The sequence below is a fragment of the Aptenodytes patagonicus genome, chromosome 1 (assembly GCF_965638725.1).
Source record: "Aptenodytes patagonicus chromosome 1, bAptPat1.pri.cur, whole genome shotgun sequence".
NCBI lineage: Eukaryota > Metazoa > Chordata > Aves > Sphenisciformes > Spheniscidae > Aptenodytes > Aptenodytes patagonicus.
In genome coordinates this window covers 10,969,744-10,990,626 of record NC_134949.1, presented here as the reverse complement: position 1 = coordinate 10,990,626, position 20,883 = coordinate 10,969,744, and the positions used below count along the sequence as shown (strand labels likewise).

The following is a 20,883-nucleotide window of genomic DNA, read 5'->3' as shown; positions in this document are numbered from 1 at the left end:
TAAAAAGCAAGGTAAGCACAATGGCAGCGTGAGGTAAGAGTCCTCTTGCTTGTCCATAAGGCAAACAATAGGACTGATTAATATTAAGGAGGGTGGGGGAGGAAAGTTAAGAAAGGGAGGGTTGCCAAGAAACTGTCACTATGAAAGTTGACCAGAAAACAAGTTCTACTCTGTGAAAAATTCTGAAGTTTTGGAAATTTAATTTTCCTCCACATCAAGATGAACCATCCACTCCTAAACTGGAGAGCCCATTGGTTAGGGCACAACCCTATTCATCAGCCTACTCATACTGGCAGTACTGAGGCTGTCTCTCAGTCTCTCCTGTTGGAATATTAGATAGATTAAATATTCATTGAGCTTGGTAAACTACAGACCAGCGCTAAAAGCCTACAGTCAGGGAGAACAAGGACTTTCTCTCATTCAAGAAAAGCATCCTGACCATCAAGAGAGCAAGCATGACCTAGCTTCTTACGAACTTGGCTATAGACCAGTTTCTGCATTTTTGGCCCATGGAATAAAGTTGGGGGGGGGAGTATTCTGGGTTTTTTTCAAACTAGCCCATCAGTTGATGAGTTTCTGTCACAGGTGAGGGTTTCTTAACAGCAGGTACCACAAGCTATTGTGAATGTATCCTGCTGCAAATTTCTCTTTCATTTGATTTGGGGGAACCAAGCCAAAGAAAGTTTCTGTTTAAAAGGAGTTATTTTAGTGAAAAGTTTTGATGGGTCAGCATTTTCCAGTAAAAAAAAAACACATTTCCTCAGAAAATTCCTGACCAGCTCTAGTCATCACTTTTCAGAGAGGTCACATGTCCATAGAATGGAAATTGCAGTGTACGTGTAAAAGGAGTTCAGAAAAGTGTAGTAGCATAGTGCTTGTATCTCTGTGTCGCCTGCGAGGAATGCCCACAAAAACAAAATCATCACTAAGCAGACTGAGCACAGAAGCTCTGGTGAGATGTTCAGCATCCTACAGAACCACACTCTTACTGTAGGGGAAAAATGACAGGTTTTACTGCACGTGATGCTGCCAGTCTTTTTTTGACTTGCCCACTCAGATCACAAAATACTCCACTTTGAAATCCTACTTCAAAATATTTATTTAACTAGAAAATGTAGTTATGTCTTGGAAACCATCAACATCACTTGCCATACATGTCGCCTGATGCCCTCAGACCTTGCCCCAGGACCCAGACGCTGCGTGTGCCTGCCCTCGCTCTGCCCGCTCCTGGCAGATCCTTTCCCTGAATTGTGGCTGTCTTTTGTTTCTGTCTGTGCAAAGGTCTGACCCTAACAATGTTGGCGGAAGGAAGGAAGGAAGGAAGGAAGGAAAGGTTTGTAGAAACCTTTGCAAACTTTTTTTCCTTAAACGTCTCCCCCGGGGGCCAATAGAAACACAGAGTTAGCGCTTCAGATATCCAGTCCAAGGGGGACACTTCAGGAAAGAAATTCAGCTAAAGAGCTTCCAGCACTTGATTACTTATTGTTTGTTCCTTCTCCCCCTCCGCCTCCCGGATTTCATTGGGAACATCTAATGCAATTACAAGTATTTCAGTCTGGAAATAGCATGTACATGCTGCTGAACTTCAGCAAGGACGTTCCCTTCCAGCAACGTACTATCCTGTGTTTTGGGTATTCCTTGTCAACTTCTGTCATTGTACACTTATTCTACCACTTGGAAATTAAGGACACGTTTCCTCATGATCCTGATAACGGCCGGGAGCACCAATGGGCAACGATGAGATTTCCTTCTCCCGCTCTCAGTGTCTCCCGGGCTCCCCGTCCCGAGCGAGCCCCGAGCTCCCCTTCACCCGGCGAGGAGGTGGCGGGAAGCAGCGACCTCTCCGCAAACCACCAAAACGTGCCGTGTCTCCCCGCAAAGCGCTGGCCGCGGACGCCCTGCCGCAGGCAGAGCGCGGCTTGTCCCGACCCGCCGCGCTGCCCGCCGCACGCTCCGCACCGCTCCGCACCGCTCCGCACCGCAGCCCCCGCCGGGCGCGGGAGGCGCTGGGCGGGCACCGGCGCACCTAAGCCCCCGCCCGGCCGCAGGCTGCGGGGAGAGGCGCCTGCCCCGCCGAGCAGGTAGGAGCTGAGGGGCGCTGGAGGTGTCGGGGTCTCCCCGTCTGCCCCACCTGCGGGGAGGGGGGGGGGGGGGGGGCGCCCGGTGCACCGCCCCGAGCACCCACCCTCGCCACGGCGAAGCGAAGGAGAGGGAAAATGATGCAGCTGTGAGGTGGAGGGGGGTCACTAGCGAAGTGATAGAAAAAACTAACCTGCCGCAGGGATGGTGATGGGCAGCAGCAGCAGCTGATGGAGCAGCAAGGCTGGCAGGAGTTGGGTGGCCCACATGGTGCTGGCGGCCCCCCCGGCGGCTGGCGGGGAGGAGAAGAGGAGATGGCTCCTCGGAAGGACCCTGTGCACAGCCGGTCACTAGAGGAGGCAGAGTGAGCCGAGCTGCTTTTTATTGCGATGATCTAAGTTTGTTGTGTGATTAACTGGAAAGATCTGGGTCCCAACTCCCTCTTACGGTAAGAAACTGTTTAACAACATCCCCTCTGCCTCCTCTCCTCCTCCCCTCCCCAGGAGCTGCCTCCCCTCCCGCCCCACAGCCAGCCCAGGGAGAGGGCTCCCACCGCCTCATCCCTCCCTCCGTCCTTCCCTCCCTCCTTTCCTTAGGGGCTCAGAAGGAGCAGCCGGGCCCCCCAGCTCTTGCCCCGGGGCTGATGTCTGCTGCTGCGCAGCCCCCCCAGGGCCTCCCCCCTGCCCCTCTTGCCCCCATAGCTCCATTTGCCCTCTTACCTGCAGCCAGAACAAACCTCTCCCTCCCTGCAGACATTTCCCTTCACAACCTCCCCCTTTCTCCACCTGCCTCTCAGCCCCATCCCCAGGCAGCACCCTCATCCATAGCCATTTCAGCAGGGCTCCCCCACCCCATGGCCAGGGACAAAGCAAGGCCAAAACACCTTTCCTCCAACCTGCCCATGGCTGCCCCTGGCCACCAGCCTGGCCTTTCCATCACCCTCTTTGGCCATCTGACAAATGCCACTTCCCCAAAATTGTGGCAACTCTGGGGAATCTAAAGGTCAAGTATCAGCTGGCAGGCGTCGCTGCATGGAGACAAGCCTCAGTCCAAAGCAAGGCCTGACCTTCCTTCTGTCACAGGCAAAGTGGTTGTAATTCTTCTATTGCACTTCATTTTAACCTCATGGAAGCAATGGCATTGGCTTTTGTTTAAAGTCATGAGACCGGCCTTCGTGACACACGAGTGTTCAAAAATAAACACTTCAGGAAAAGTTCTGCCTTAATTTAAACTGTTCCTTTCTCCCATGCACCCACCTACCATCTATAGCACGAATGTGTGACAACACAGGAAACGGTTTCCCTCCATTTTCCATAAATAAACCAGAGACCTGCATGTGGCCCCATGCCTTGTGAGTCAGAAAACAGGTCTCCTTCTCCAGCCCAGACTCCTTTGCCCCAGACTTATTATCCATGCTGCTGATAAACACCTTTGAGTGAAACAGCTTTTCTTAAAAATGGGTTGTTTCCCAAGCCACAAATGTTCATTGTTAACTTTTATTCAATTTTTTCCTATATTCCCAAAACATTTTTTTTTTCCACCCAGTTTATGCCCAGTGGCAAAACATAAAATGTCCATTTGGGAATTACTGCCTTGGTAAGTGAAAGAAAGGGAACAGAAAGGAGTTGAGAGTCTGTGAAGAAAATATTTTGAACATTTGGCGTTACAGGAAAAACACATTTATGTGAGAAAAAAAATACTTTCTGAAATCTGCAGAATGAAAATTATTTCTAGGGTTTGTTTTTTTTTTTTTTTCTGTCCTTGTTTATCTCCCAAGAATAAAAGTTAATTTACAGGAGTTCCTTAGAGATGCACAATCTGAGAACAGAGAAAATGTATTCCACTGGCCAATGACCTTGTGCGAAATCCTTGTCCACTGCAACTGATAGAACATGGATGTCTCACTTAGTTTTTGTTTTCTGTTTTTCTCCCTGTGCTTAAAGATAGACATAAATATAAACAATAAGCAACAAAAATAATCATAGCACCATGCTGAGCCCAGAATAGCCACATTCTGTTAACCAGATGTATTTGACTTGTTGTCCATGCATGTGATGAGTGACCTTTTTTTGTATAAAGCACAAAATCGTGCGCCATTGAAGACAAGTAGATATTTTTTGCCACTGACTTCCCTGAGGGGAGTGTTTGGCATGTAGTCAGATTTCTCCTGAATTTTAGGAAGGTTTCTGCTGTGTCTCTTGAGGGCTAGGGTGCTCCCTGAAGGAGAAAATATTTTGCTATATGGATTTCCATTATTAATACATAGTCCTGTGTATTATTCTTGATGTATCTGCAGCTCTGCTTGAGAGCTTAAGTCATGGACATAAGCTTCTTTGGCTGCATATATTATGCTGGGCAGGTGCAACTCCATAGTCCTGGTTGTCCATTTGTCCAATTTTGGGGACCTGCTGGAGGACACCTCTGCCTTTTACATAAGTCCTATGTATCTCCCCTCAGTGGACACTCGGGCACATGGAGTGGAGGGCCAGGGACAGAAGGGAGATTAGAAAGAGAAAGATCCTATAGATGCTATATTCAGATGCTCTATTTGTAGACAGTCAAGACAAAGGTTTCCATCTGGATCTGGGAAATGAAAACGCTTTTTGGTCCCGCATCATATACTGCGAAATGTAGTATGATCCTTTTTCTGTGTCTTCTTGTCCCATGGATGTTACAACTGAAGCATAATATTTTAGTTCAATTCAATCAAATTTTACCTTCAAATGAATTTCAATATGAAGGAAGGCTGCAAAAATTGCATTTCATCCCTAAGTTTTTGAAAAGAAATCCATGTTAAGTTTCATTCTGCACATAGAGAAACTGAAGGTCTAAATATGATAATCAAATGTTGTAGGTTTTATGCAAGAATATTATGTTTTCTGACCTTTTGAGGGCATGTTTTCTGACCTATAAATCTCTTTCTGTTTCTGGGGCTTAGCTGAGAGTGGGGGTTTTGGTTTTCTTTTTTTTTTTTTTCTTTCTTTTTTTTTTTGGCAGCTTTGCAAACTTGCCCTGATAACCTGACTTTCAAATCAGTGTAGCTCTGTATTAGGAAAGTAGCATAACATTTCTGTAGAAGATATCTAAAAAGAAAAGTTACTGCACACTTCACCAAGGATATATTTGCTCTGGACTGCCTACATGAGTAAAAAAGTTTGAAAAACTTTATTTTGGTTGGAAAAGTAAGCAGACATGACCAAATACATAGAAACTGCTATTTTTATATTCCCTTTTCTGACCATAACCACAGTTGGATCTGTTTTTCAGATATAACTTGCTATTCAGAAATGCTAGATATTCAGAGTTTTGGCAGGAATCTTCACACACACACAGAGAGTAATACCAAGTCACAGTTACCTTCAAATGAACCAGCATCTGTCATATGAATCACCTCTTGTGTTCAAAACAAACCTTTTTACTTCTTGATTTATCTGGTATAAGTACCACTCTGTTAAGGTCCTACTGGATAATAAGCCCAATAAAATAAGCAAGTGCATGTAGTAATTACTGTTCAACACTGAGCTGATTGATAAAAAAGTCTCAGGCTGCCTGAGAAGTTTAAACCAAGCAATTGTGCTTCACATTTCAAGCAAGATAAATTTTTATTGTCTTTCTTTATAAACTGAGCTTGAGACTAGGAAGGGAAAAGACTGAGGTATGGACTGCGAGATTCGACACTGCTGGGAAAGGCAGAGTTTAAGCAGAGCTACAGCACATGCCAGGTATCAATACTTGCTGAGGCACCTTAGCCAGAGCCCCAGCTGGACACGTGGCACCTTCCAGCCTAATCCCCAAGCCTTCTTCATGCAGAAAGAAAAAGGCGAATAGGGCGGGAAGGCTGAAAGGAAGAGGGGGAAGAAGGGGATAACAAGAACCAAGTCTAGTTGAAAGCAGAAGCTCAGAAACTCCCCTGAGCCCACCATTTTAGATTCAGCCAAAAGGATTTTACATGTCATCATACTCGATGCTGCAGATCTGAACTGCTAGTCCCAGAGGGCAAATTCACCACACCGGTCAAGTTTTTAGAGCCCCATGCAGTGAAGCGGGAGAGTATGGCACCTCAGATGAGTCTTCTTGTTGATTAGGCTCCAGGGAAACCCAAGGATGAAGACAAGAGCCACACCTCCCTCTGCAATGTAGGCGCTAACCTACAGTCCTGAGGCAGTTACCTCTGCAAAGATGGCATTCACAGGTAAAATTCCATGTGTATTTAATAACCTAAATGTTTAGCTTTCAGCAGCTTCTTATTCCTTCAGCCCATGTCAGAGCTTACAAATAAAAATTAGTCAGGGGCTATTACCTGGCTTTGTAGGCACAAGGTATGGTATGATTTGGCTTGAAACTATAGAGTTGCACTTTCCTCTCCCCCAAAACAGACTTTTGCAAGCAGCTTCACACCTTGACTGAGCATTTTCATGGCACAAACATGCAAAATAATGCAGGGCATATGCAAAATACTAAACTGTCTAGATTGTCTTTTTATACACAGATGCATGCTCCTGGGGAATGAAAAGTATGGTTTTGAAATTGGTGAGATTAAAAAGGAACATGAGCTCCAAAGTGACTTGGTTGTGCTTGGTTCCACCCATTATAATTCACATACATTCATAATATTCAAACATACATAATTCACAACTCTCCCTACACCCAGACTCCCACGTGCTCAGGTCTGGGTCCTAAACGCCAGTCAGGTAATCCAGCATTCATCCCTGCAGTTAGTTAATAACATAAATCCTTTATGGTTTTCCTGTGTAAGACATATTGTAACTGCTTTTCACATATATGTTATATGCTAACTAAGAATAGTTAAGATGAATAACAGAACAATTTTTAAGTTCTAGTATGAAAACCGTTTAAGCCATCTATGGCATGGTGGCCAATGGCAGCTGATGATAATACAGCCTTTCAAGATCTGTTTGGAAATTACTATTTCCAATATTTTGGGAAAAAATAATAAAAGAAAAATGCAAGAATCTATATACAGCACATTGCTATTAGTAGGAAATATCTGATCAAATTTTATCTAATAAAAATTTAGAAATTTCCACACCTAAATACTTTATCTACAAGGAGATAAATTCTGCAAACAAATGTGCATGCAAAATGGTTATTTTCCTAAAAATTCCCAGTAATATCTATTTGAAGTTGTTGGGAATGTGCCTCATGGTGGCTGTATGCTTTTAGGAATGCAAAAAATCCCTCACTCTACTCAGAAGTATTGTTCCTTGTACGTACTCAGAGTTTAGGTATATTGACTGAGGATGTTAAACTTTTTGTTTAAATTTGTTTGTTTCCTCTTCTATTAGTCTCTTCAATGCCAAGAAAGCCCAGAAAGGATAAACATCACTGGTAGTGTTGTTAAATAGATTCTAATGTACTTTGCCTGTATTACTCAGGGCCTAATTTGATCTGCAAAACCTTTACAATAGATTTTTTTGTGTGCAAGAATGTAAGAAAAAATCAACTTCTCTTTGACCTTTAGTCTACTAAAATCAAGTTGTGGTACATTTCCAGTGTGGCCATTGGAAAAACAAATAGAAGCTGAATACATTTGATATGAAGTTACAGCCCCGGAAGCCCTTAAATTTACATGCCATAGTTACTGAGTTACTTCTCTGAGGATAGTTACTCTCTATACTATTTAGCCATTCAAATATGCATCCATCTGTGCTTCTCCATAAGTGTTTCATTTTTAGCAAATAAAGAATTGGTTTTTTTCATGCTTATTAGAAGATACATTCTCTAGGACAAAGTAGTCTGAAAATCAAAGGTTTGGCAAATTAATCTGTAGTTATCGCCCAGTCTTCAGACCTTCCGTTTTCCAGCTTTTCATTCCTTTGCGTATTTAGCTAAACTACAAAGCTTAATCATGATCAAGGAAATCTACATTTGTATATATATTTTTAAGTGAATTTCATCCTTTTTATTGTTGAAAAGCTTGAAAGTATCAGCCCAAAATATTCAACCACTAAGGAAGTCTCCAAATCACATTGATTTTAAGATCACCTGCTTTTTAAAGCCATTTAATAATTTTAGTGCCTGAGCTAAGCTGTGTATATATGTGATTATGACAATACAATAATGCTTACTCTGAAACTTTTATATGTACAGATAATTCACCCTTCCCTCTGCATTTTTTAAGTCAGTGGAAACAAACAGTGTATTTAAGTAAAACCACTGAACATACCTGGCTGAATATTTTTTCATTTAACTGGCTAAACCATAAAACTGAGGGTAGTTTTTCTAAGATCTTTTTATGTGTTAAATCCCAAACTGGAGAATAATTCTTGGATTTCCTAGAGCGTTTTTTTGTTTGTTTGTTTTCAGTAATTGCTCTTATTTTAAAAATAAAAAAAACTTTTGAAGGATTTCAAATCAGGGCATCATCTTTACTTATAAATTAAAAAAAATCTAGTGTTCAAAAAATATCCAAACAAATAAACAAACAAAATGGATTTCCAGGAAAATTTTGGCAAAAACAATGCAGAGATGTTAATACAAGCCCATGTATTGTTTTGTTCAACTTAAATGTGTGCTTTTAAGTTGGGAAGAGTTTAAAACAGGTTCTCTGTAGTATACATTTTACCTCTAGAGCAGGTAAAACGGTTGGCAGATGGCAAAGGGTCCTTTTCTTCCAATATGATACCTCTGTAAAAGAAACACCATTGAGAGATATGCTGAGAAGACCCTACCAAAACTGATGCTGAAAGACCAGCTACAAAAAATTAATGTACAGAGGTTTAAAAAAAATGAGGTATTGCTACAAAAATACTATTAATATCTCTCAGACTGGTAGGCATTTTAAAATGTATTTTCAATATGTTTAGAGTAACAAAGAATAAAATTAAGCTGGTCTTTGACTGTGAATTATACATTTTGGAATAACTTCAGCAATTAGAAAATCCAGAGACAAAAGCATTAGCCCTTTGAATTCCAGAGAATGAAGACTTCCAGAACTTGCTTGTCAAGAGTAAATTCTCTAGGATTTCATATCAAAGAGGAGAATTTCTACCTAGGGTGCTGTTAAAGATTTTCGAAGGAAACCTAAGCGGGGATTCATCAGTTTCCTAGCAATCTCTCAGACTTGAGGACGTATTAATAGCAGCTCAGAGAAAACACAAACAACAAAAAAGAACTCAAAATTCATGGCCATAAAGCACTGATCTTTTCTGGTTTAAGGTTTGTAACCCCAGAGACAGAAAGCTTGCTAAGACATCAGAAAAGATGTTATCAGAGGAGGAATCTCAGCTTGACTTCTTTTCAAGAGCAGCTTTGGGTACTTTATTTGAATCAAAGTCTCCTTGTTTGGGATACGAGCTTTGTAACGCAGCTACTGGAAAATAGTCAAGTAGGGAAAAGGGACATGTGGCTGCAGCATCAGGACAGGAACTCTCAAAGGAAGACTAGGGTAAACTGTTAAATTTCTCTGCTGTTACTAAAAAGAAAAACTAAAAAGAAACCTTTTTCAGTACAGCTTTGTCCCTTAAAGATCTGACCACAGGTATTGTAATGCTGGTACTGAAATGACACTGATAACAGTGTGATTGCTCTACATTTGCTATGCCAAAAAAACACATACATTTTTTCTCTGTGCTGTTTTTAGTATTCCATACCTCAACACTATGGTGTCTATTTTTATGAAGTACCCAATCCCCACTTTTCATAGAGATTAATTGTTGCCAAGCTTTTTTCTTATAGGTGAAATTTGAGCATGGATGATTAATCTTCACTGCACATTAAACAGTGACAGTATATTCTTGCCTTAGCATATTCTTCTGCTGAGAATTTTGCTACCAACTTCTGTAGCAAAAATAAGATTGAAGCAGAATTTAGATGGTTTTGGTCTGAAGTTACAATTCTAAAGCTGTCTGCTTGTTCATGTGCATCAGCTTTGCTCAACTTTCCCAAAATTTTGATCCCATTCTTCACATCCAAAATGAAACTTATCAATTAAAGAATAAGTTTTTGATTTGGAACACAATTGCTAAGCAAGCTGGTATGATGGCCTATTTCAATATTTTTTATCAGATTATTAAAAAAATATTCATAGTAAAATGAGATTGATATGAATAGACATAAAGCAATGAATGCATTTACAATAGTGGCATAGAAAAAACTTTATGGAAAAGTTTTTTTTTTTCTGCTGAATAGCAGTTGTGGTCCATCCTAAACTGAAACACATTATTTCTGATTTTGTGTTATTACTGCAAGTTTTTTTGAAGTCTTTCTTAAAATACTGATATACAGATTAATACTCTTTGTATATTTAACTCCCCAGATCAGTAACATTGGGTTTTAATTTAAGAATCTGCAGATTGTGTTGAAGGACAAGTCCACATAGACAAGAAATTTTATCTGAAAGTAATCAATGAAGGTTGTCTAGGGAAAAGTACAAAAACAGAACAAGTTTGCAGTAATGCTTCCTTAGAATGTTTTCTAACCTGCCAACATTTGATGGTCATCCAATTTTTGGTGCTATGAAATTGTCTTCACAGTGATTTATGACTTTTTTCTCTCTTTATGCAGCCTACCAAGGTTCCGATGCAAACAGCTGAACAAAAATATGAGATAAATCAGCTGGGCAAGGAATTTTCAAATATACAATTTTGTGAATTGCTTTTTACTTCTGGTACAAAATGTTTCACATATAAAACCCTGAAAAATAATAGCTTTTTCACATACTACGGAACAATAAGTGTTCAGTGTTACAATTTTATTACTTTTCCTTAAGAAGGAAAAAAAAAACAAAATAAACCAAAACCCAAGAACCCCTCTGTCCTTTACTTGATTTTCATGAAAACACTTGAATAAACAATTTTTAATAAGAAAATAAAGCCATCAATTCTGAAAATATGTAGATTACATGCCGCATATCTGATTAGCTATTTTTTACTATTCCAATGTATTTCTTCATTTATTCCCAGTAGATAAAACAATGTGGTTTCAATTCACATATTAAAGAGCAATGGCAACAAACTGTCTTTATTTTTGCCTGAGATTATTTTATGCACATGTCCTTCAGTTATGGAAGTACTTCAAATAAACCACTGAGAATGTGCATTGAGCACCCACAGGAAATAGAGGGCTATGTCACTCAGCTTGAGATGAACAACATTTAAACTACTTTTCTTATAGTTTCTCCAGGAAAAAAAAAAAAATCTGGTATTTGTTTCCCAAGATTAAAATAGCAAGCACACTATCTACAATTAATCTGTATTTTATGACAAGGATGTCTGATATAGTCCCATTGAAAGGACTGGTGTAGAAAGCTGACTCTGTATCCGGAAATAACCTTCAAATTTTTAATGGGAGACATAATTAACCAAAATTTTGAATGCTGTATATCACATTTTAAAAAAAACTTTGAGCACTAATTACTCTGGTAAACCACTTATATGCCTCATTGCCAGTAGCTGACAGTGTATATGGAATGTAACCTTTTCTTTCCTTTTCTTTCTTTCTTTCTCTCTCTTTCTCTCTCTTTCTTTCACTTACTTTCTCTTTCTCATTCTTTCTCTTTTTCTCCCTTCCTTTTGCTCTTATTTTTTCTCTCTCTCTTCCTATATCTCTTTCTTTCTCCTTTTCTCTCTCTCTCTCCCCCTCCATCAGCCTCTCCCTTTAACTTTTTCTCTGCCTTTCTGCTTTTCTTTCCTTCTTTCTTTTTCACTTTCTCTGTCTCATTCTCTCTTCTGAAAGTTCTATTAAAATGACACACAATTACAGAAGTCTTCCTGTCTATTGTCAATTTAAAAATACAGTTAAACAGGCTAAGATTTATGAATTAATTTTTGGCCTATGAAACAAACACTAGAAGAAAAGTTTACAAAGCATCATGAATCTGGGGGCAAAATTTAGCAACTACAACTCCAGCTAGTAGGCATTTTAGGTGGCATACTGAGATATGCTAACTACCATCCTGTTGTCTTCTTTCCTGACTTTGCAGACACCAGAGTGACTGCTGAAATATGAAGTTACAATAGAGCCGGAGAAAATACTTCTTCAAAGTGCAATAGGTTTTCAAAGAAACTTTTTAAGGAGGTGAAAGAATACTAACAGCTTGCATCAGCGTAACCATCTAGTACAGATAAAGTACTGGCACAATAAACAGCAGCCTGTTACTTCTTTATTTCCAAGGCTCTCCTGTTACAGGGAAGTTAAAAGATGGAGGTTAACAGCGGAGACCAGCTTTTATACTGATCACAAAGATCGCATCTGAAGGTGTTGCAGTTGGGAGCAGGTGTTATGGAGGGACACACAGGAATATGCCCCCCAGTCTGTGATATTGTATGAGCTTTGTAGCACTCTGCGGGCCAAAAAGCAGAAACTGTTGTAACAATTGTTGTAACTCCAAAGGTTTTTAAATTTTTCTTGTAACCATTCTCTCTTTTACATAGAAGCTTAGCTTCAGAAAAGCATGTAAAAGTCTACTTGACATCCTAATTCTCACGAATGGATATTCCACTATGTTTTAGAAAGGGTACGACACAAGTGAAGTTTAGGTTTGCCCTAAACTTCATTCTTCATCATCAATAATATAAACTAGTTGTTGTTCTGTGTGACACCTTTAAAAAGGTAATAAAGCATGCTTAAAGATTTAAATCCTTGGTTATCTCCCATTTATATCGATGGGACTACTCATGTTTTTAGACATGTATTCAAAAGAATGTTTTTGGGTCTACGCATATGGGACTATTTTATGAAAATTGAGAAGGTACTTCAAAGGACTTTGACTCCAAAATAACTTACAAAGTATTGATCAAAAACTCATAGAGTGAAGTGGAAAACCCATTTAATTTTATCCTGAGCCAAAACACAACAAAATTGATTAAATACAAATCTCAGCCTTGTAAAATCAAGTCTGAATGAACAGCTAGCTTTTGTGGTGTAATTCAAAGAAGAGAATGTCAGGACAGAAAAATGCACATTCAAACTGAGAATCATAGGTCATCTGGCCAGCAAAAATTCCAGTGAAGTAGCAACCATGGCGAAATGAGTATTCAATCAAGCGTGCCATAACTGCAACAGGAAGGAAGAGCATTTTTCAGCAATGCATCACACTGTTTAAGCCAAGGCTGATCACATATTTGATGAACAACGAGGCAACGACACAACCTTCTTTGTAGGTAAAACCTCTGCAGAAAAGAAGGCTGTGGAACAGCAACAGCAGTGAAGGGATAAAGCAGTTTGTTTATTCATTTTTTTAAACTAGGTAATAGAGCACAAATGTTCTATTTTAAATAAAAGTCACTGTATCATATCCAAATTTAGTAAGTCAGAGAGAACAAATTATGGTTACAATACATTGTAAAAAATTGTTCCACTTAGCATGTCTAAATAATAAATGCAGATGTACCATTTGTGTTTGGAATGGAAGGTTGCCTACCCACAAATCCATTTTAAAAGGCATTTTTAGGTACAAACCAGGGAACCAAAAGTGAAAGTAAGGAACATAAGAAAATTTTCAGATATATTCTAGAGTCCAGGAAGTCTATAAAAATATTACAAGCAGAGAGGCAAATAGTTGACACCTACGATCCTATCATAAAGAGATGGGAAAACATCTATTTCTGCTTGACTCACACTGTATTTCTGCCATGTTATACCCCGTATTTCCTACATATTTCTGTGTTGTAGTCCTCCAGCCTTACCAAGCCCAGCTTCCTGGGTGCACATGCCTCCTCCTGAGAATACACCTGTCTGTCCCTGTGCTACCTTCAGCTACCTGCCACAGCAACCAGCTGGGCTCTGAAAAGCATGCACACCATTTTGCCATGAAACATGGCACACGCATATTGACTGGTCACAAACAAACTTAATAAAACATATAATGACTCCACGCTAAAGGCTCTTTTCCCAGTGGAAATGTTTACGTGGGTGTCTCACTCCTACCTAGCTATTAATTTTGGGTGGTATTCATTTCATGTAATGCTAGATATCTACGTTTTTGGCAATTATGTCTGAGGTAATCCCTTAGGCATTTTGGGGCACAATCTGACTGGATAGAATAAACTTTCTAGGCACCTTTCAAGTTGCTCTCAAAGTATCCTGGAAGTATTTACTTTCTCTCAGTCAGATGCCTACCTTTCTGAGTGTCTTCAACATAACTCCTTTTAGCTGAAATTTGCTCATTGATTTTGATTGTGAGAAGATAATGAAATTAACAGATGAGGAGAAGAGGAAAAAAATGCTAAGAATTAAGGAAATACATCCAATGAGGCAAAAAGTAGGTAAAGGGCAGAAATTATGTTGTTCTAGTGGACTCACATGAAACTGCCATGTTCATATGGTAGTGATATAATGTTTATATCATACGTTTATAATATAATACAGAATCCTCAGGAATTTGTAGAAAATTTACCGTGGACTTCAGATTTTGGTTTGAAAGACAGATAACACAATGGCTCAGTACAGCGCTCAGGCTTGAGTCCAGCCTACAACTTGGCAAGCTGAAATGAAGATTTCTTAAGTCTTAAATTGTCAATAACAATTTTGGGGGACAATGAACTGTTAACTCACATTGCCTGAGTGTTCTTCTATGCACACCACAGCAAAAAAAAAAGAAGGACCCTAGCTGCAGTATTTTGATATTTGTTTTATATGTCTATTGTTTCACCTAAGGGTTCTAATTCCCTGATATTGAAAAGAAACCATGAATCAAGAATTTAACTCTGGAGAAAAACATGGATTAATCCCCATACTTAAGCTTTTCCAGGTCGCTTCTTGGTTTAGCATCCAGGTTTAATATATCTTTACTGACATATGCAAAGATATCTCCAAGATTGGACCTATCTGTTTCTAGAACCAGAAATAGGAGAGGCACGACATTCCTGTGTTGGATTTGAGCTAGTTACACTTTCTGAGATTAAGTTAAGGCTGTTAGGCATAGCACCACGTTAGCATGCATATATCAGTACCTCTGAATTGTCCTGCTCTGTTATGTGAATGTAGCAACGTGATCAAAGGTAGCTAAGGGAATATTTGCAATTTGGCATACGATGCAACTTTTTAAATTTGTCTAAGTAGCTCAGGCATCCAGCTCTGGGCTATAGATTCCTTTTAGGGGACTAGTTTCCTAGTCTTAAAAAAACTACAGTCCTTGCCTTTTACATTCTTTGTGGAATTTATCACAACTGATGACAACAGAGGTGAATGGAGCTCCAAAAAGAGAATGATAAAATCTCAGATTTGAAACTTTTATATGATTAATTAATAATGTTATTTTGAATGCATTAAACTTCCAGAACATGATCAATAAAGAAATTATCTCTATTGCTAATATACATAGTGTATATACAAGTTACATCAAACTACTTACAGAATCCTGAACATGAATTAAAACTGACTGGGAATTTGCAGGTCAGATATTTTAAAATCAGAATGAAATCAAAACCAAAACTGAGAAAGGGTACATTCTACAAGTCTCTCTATTCTATTTTTAAGGAGCTCTGAAATTACAAAGCAATCTGAACTTTTTGACAGATATCAGAGTTTAAAATTACATTTTTCCAGTTTGAAGAAGTTTCTAGATATTTTAAATTAAAATCAGAATTAATGTGTAACAGAAAGAACTATAAAATAGAATAGAATTAAAATAGAATGAACCATTTTAATTGCTGCAATTCAATACATTTTTAATATTAGTTCCCCAAAATATCAGATTTTGACATTTCATCAAAGACAGGAAAAACCTAGACAAGTAAAAAAATTTAAAAAAAAAAATTCTTATGATAATAAAAAGTAATTTCCTGTGTAGCTATGGTTCTGATTAAATAAGTCATGAGTCAAGAGCTCAAGAGGTCAATGAAACCAGTGTTCTGGTCATGGGGACAGCACACTGAAGTTATAAATGAATCCGCAATTATACATTACCTAATTTTCATGTATTTATTATCTTTCTGATGTTCTGTGATTTATGTTGTTAGTGTAAGAATCCATATGGGAACATGTGAACATAATATGTAAATCTGGATATGCATTACATCCATGAATAAATTTCTTAATCTCACTCGCTTTAGTTACTGGTTGCAACAATTCTTACCCATAATATCCAGAAGGTGTTGTGAGGCTCTGTTCATTCATTAAAAGCATGAAATCTGCTGTGACAGCTTTGCATGAGCAGTGCTAGAAGTCTATAACTAAAAAAAAAAAAAATTATGTGCTCATAGGATTATAATCCATACAGGGAAAGGGCATTTTTTTTTTATATTTGCATAATCCCGTTTAATAGACTTCAACCATAGTTAGGTGAATTGAGAACTTCCTTGTCAACATTTTTTAAGTATTACTACTATTAATGTTTATTGCTGATATTATAACTGGCAGTCATCATCTTCCTTTATTCTTTAACTAAATTATTGATTTTATTGATAGTAAACAAATATTTAGAAGATACAAGAAATACAGTACTTCGTACTTCCTAGGAGCCAGAATTTCACCCAGAATATTTTATTTGGCTTATTTCGTTAAGATTAAAAATTATTTCTCCCTCACTTTTCCACTGCCTTTTGTTTTCCTCAGATTACTTTATTAAGTTTTGGTTTTAGTGCTTTTTGTTTTGTTTTGTTTTAAGTTTTCTGCAGGAGAAGAACCTTCTGGGAAAAAGAAAAAAAAAGCAAAAGAAAACTAGGATTCAAAATAAACACTTCTCAGCTGAACCACCCTCAGTAGACCAGCAAACTCCTCCCTTAAACATTCAGATATATGACTGTACATGAAAATCAGATGGGCATGAGGAAATGATTCCATTTACCAAATGCAGTTTTGATCCATATGGCAAACAGCTGCTGTTCACATGAGCAACTTTCTGAGAAGCTAATTTGTTAAATCCAAACAAAGGATCTTGCAGTCAAAGGTAAATACATCATAGCACCTTGCAGTTTTTATTTGCTATCGTCACCACTGATAATGCATAGTCTCTCATTACACGCTGTTTCTTTCTTTGAAAGTAACCTACAAGGCAGGAGATAACAAATATACAAAATATAGGATCTGAGTGGTTGCCATTGCCGAAACATGCAGTAAATGGGAACACAATTCCTTGCAGTCATAGCAAATTACCACTGACATTTTCAGGAATGTGTGATAATCCAGGACTTACACAGAGGGTCATTCCAGAAAGATTTCTTTTTGTTTTATGATGTTATCACTGCCACTCAGCGCTAACCTGTTTCTGCCTCAATGTATCTGGTGTAAAATCTGCCAATTGATTTTATTATGAACAGTTGCAAGGGCTATTAAAAATCCCACCTTTAACAACTTAGAGTATGTATGTGAGGTGAGGTCCATGCTGTTTCACTGTCTGCAGGTTTTTCTTTCATTTGAAAGCCTAAATTGCTTTCTGAGTCTATAGCGATGTTTGCAAATTTCTTAATGAATGCTTCCTTTCCACGGGAAAGGCATGTCATATTTCTTACCATCCACAAAGCAACCTCGTGGAGGGCCTGTCTGGACATGTCCAGCAGCATGTTAACTTGTGGAGCTTCCTGAGGCAGGAGGCTCTAAGCTCTGCACTGAGACACCTTCCAGCCATATCTGAAACCATGACTCCAAGGCAATGCATGTCTTGTCTCAGGACTCTGCTCTTGAGTGTCCTCAACAACAGATTTATGCTATGCCTTACTTATGTAACTTATATAAACATATATAGAGAGATATCCTTTGCAGAGATTGGTTTCACATAGAAACAGGTTCTCAGGAGGGTATGAATCTGGTCACTTCACTGTAGCATATGAAGCGACATTATTTGAAAACAGCAACTGGTCTGATTTGTATGTCTTTCTCATATTTTGTCTTGTGATAATATTAGTTTGATGCACAATTTTTCTCATCAACTTAAGATCATTTACAGAGTTCAGCTCTTTCATTATAAAATTAAATAGTGGCACATTCTTTCTTTTATTTCCACAGGTGTGCTGGGAGCATCTGAAGTGGGGAAGTCACAGGCTGGGTGAAAAAGAAGGAAGATATTTACTGCCAAATTGTCTCTGGAATAAGACCATAAAAACTAAAGAGGGAGAAAAAAGGAAGAAGGAAGCCAGAGGGTCCGTTGGAAGGCAGTGGAGAAGAAGGCTTACCAGTTCTAGTTTGAGCAAGGCAAAGTCATAGGCTGCTATGTGGATACTTACATACTTAGGTCAATAATCATTTCAGTTCATTTTTCTTTCTGGTACTTTTTATAAGAAAAACAAGGTAAGAGAATAAAATTATTTATATTTAATTTTAATGTACGTACTTGTCAAGAATATTTAAAAGTCAAGTTAGATGCCTGTTTAGTTTTGCTTACAGGTCTAACTTCATGAATTAAGTGCTTGAATATATTCCTTTATCCTTCATTTTTCAACAAGATTTAAACCTGAAGGCTAATTTTTAACCTTACATACAATAACATCTTATGGAGGCTTAAATTTAAAAGGAAATCTGACACTCTGTAAGTGCTTGTAATTTTTGTCTGTTGTGAGAGGATATTGTTCCACATCTTTTCCTATTACTACTTTCTTAATTACATTTTTGTTTCTCTCAGCCTTTTCTTCTTGATTGGAACCACTCACTAATGATTAAGGGATTATTTTATATATGTGTTCCTTATGGTCACTTAATTTGTGGCACTACATCATTGATCTCCTCCATCAAAGTCCCTAAATTTGGCTACTCAAGGTGGAATTGTAGTTCTTGAAGAAATCCAGAAAGCCTAACTTTGAACTTCAGGACTTGTCTTGTTTTCATGAAAGTAATCCCTATCTTCTTATACTCTGCCTCAGAGATTTCCCTGAAAATTGTTTTCTTCAGAAGGGAAATATATCATGTGAAATTATGAAATATTTATTGTTTAAATAGTACTTGACTCTGAGTGGAAGCCATATGGCTTGAAAATGCTTAAGGTGGGCTTTTGGGCTTTTTTGGGCGGGAAGGTTTAATTGGCTTATTTATAGTCTATTCAATGTAAATTCTAGCAGGTACTTATTTTTAAAAGTCTCAATTAGTGCTCTTAAATAAAAAGTAAGATTAGTCACCTGCGTTAAGGAGTTCTGAAACCCATATTCTCAAGAATATTGAAAAAAACCCAAAGCATTAATTTAAATACACAGCATATAACATTGTGAGTTCATGTATTTTGAATACTCTGCTTGCAATAGTATTCATATTCAGAGAGGATTTTCAGTCTCCTTTATAAACATTATTTTGGCCTTAAAAAATTTTAGTCAGTTCTTCTGGTTAGTATTCTATAAAGGAAGAAACTATGCCAAAGAGATAATGAGACTGAAAATTGTCATTTTCACAGAATCACAGAATCACACAGAATGGTTGAGGTTGAAAGGGACCTCTGGAGGTCATCTGGTCTAACCCACCTACTCAAGCAGGGCCACCTAGACCAGGTTGCCTGGGACTATGTCCAGACAGCTTTTGAGTATCTCCAAGGACGGAGACTCCACAACCTCTCTGGGCAACCTGTGCCAGTGCTCAGAGACCCTGACAGTAAAAAAGTGTTTCCCTGAGTTCAGACAGAAACTCCTGTACTTCAGTTTGTGTCTATTACCTCTTTGCCTGTCACTAGGCAACGCTGAAAGAGCCTGGCTCTGTCGTCTTCTTCCTCATATTTATATAGATTGATAAGATCTCCCCTGAACCTTTCCTTCTCCAGGCTAACAGTCCCAACTCTCTCAGCCTTTCCTCATGGGAGAGATGCTCCCATCCTTTAATCATCTTTGTGGCCCTTTGTTGCACTCTCTCCAGTATGTCCATGTCTCTCTTGTACTGAGGAACCCAGAACTGGACAAAGTACTCCAGGTCTGGACTCACCAGTGCTGAGTAGAGGGGAAGGATCACCTCCCTACACCTGCTGGCAACACTCTTCCTAATGCAGCCCAGGATACCATTTGTCTTTTTTGCCGCAAGGGCCCATTGCTGCCTCATGTCCATCTAGGTGTCCAGCAGGACCCCCTTACAGAGTTTCCAACTTGGGGTCAATGACTCCAAATCACTTTTTATTTTGTCAGCTTGCACATTTTTAATTCTTGTTCTCTTCTTTAGTAATTTAATCTTTTTAGGCATTTTGCATTTGAATTCTTTCACCCTGTTATCATTTTACTGCTGCCAAAGACAGCAGACTGAATGCATGATTATTTTCATTTCCATTAATTCTACTTAATACTGCAGGCAGATTAAAAGAATCATATGAGTTTCACCAAGATTTATCATGCATAAATACTAAACAATCTACTTATATATATCTGCTATGGGTTTCTTCTTCTTCCTAAAGGGTGAAACAATCTAGTTTTCATCTTCAGAAAATCTACCTTTACATTATTTTTTCATATCAACAGCATAGTAAAGAATGACAATGCAAAGGACATCATTCTCTTCAGAGAAGTGACCTACACAGTGAAGAAATAAGAGGGTTCCTTCGTCCTATCCTGAGGGCACCCATTTCAATGTAGAGAAAAAGTGGTTGAAGGAAGGGCATCACTCTATGGACTTCATCACTATAGGAACTTACAGAAAGTCTGTGTTCTTAAAGTTCTTAGGATGTCACATCTGAATATCTTTCAGTATAAGAATGATGAAAAAAATGAAAATATTAAAATATATAAAGAAATAGATTGATAAATAAATAAATCTTCACCTTATGATTGTCCCACTGGAAAGATTTTCCAGACTTTTATTGCTCTGAAGCTTAGAAATCTTTATATTGTTAGTGTTTTGTTTTCATGTTAAAGGTGCTCATGCCAATTTCTTGTGCTTGAAATGCAGCCTATCTTAAAATATTTTTCTGCCTTCCCATTATTAATAGAGATGTATTACCAGAGA

The 20,883-nt window shown here is 38.5% G+C and overlaps 1 protein-coding gene across 1 annotated transcript in view; it reads right to left on the bottom strand.

Annotated features, from left to right (window-relative positions):
- HGF (hepatocyte growth factor) overlaps window positions 1-2,365 on the bottom strand; it is a 57,560-nt gene extending 55,195 nt beyond the window's left edge. Inside the window, exon 1 of the mRNA XM_076328622.1 lies at window positions 2,273-2,365. Coding sequence (XP_076184737.1) covers window positions 2,273-2,348 — 76 coding nt within the window. The 5' untranslated portion in view covers window positions 2,349-2,365. The remainder of the gene's footprint in view (window positions 1-2,272) is intronic.
- Window positions 2,366-20,883: the final 18,518 nt, after the last annotated feature.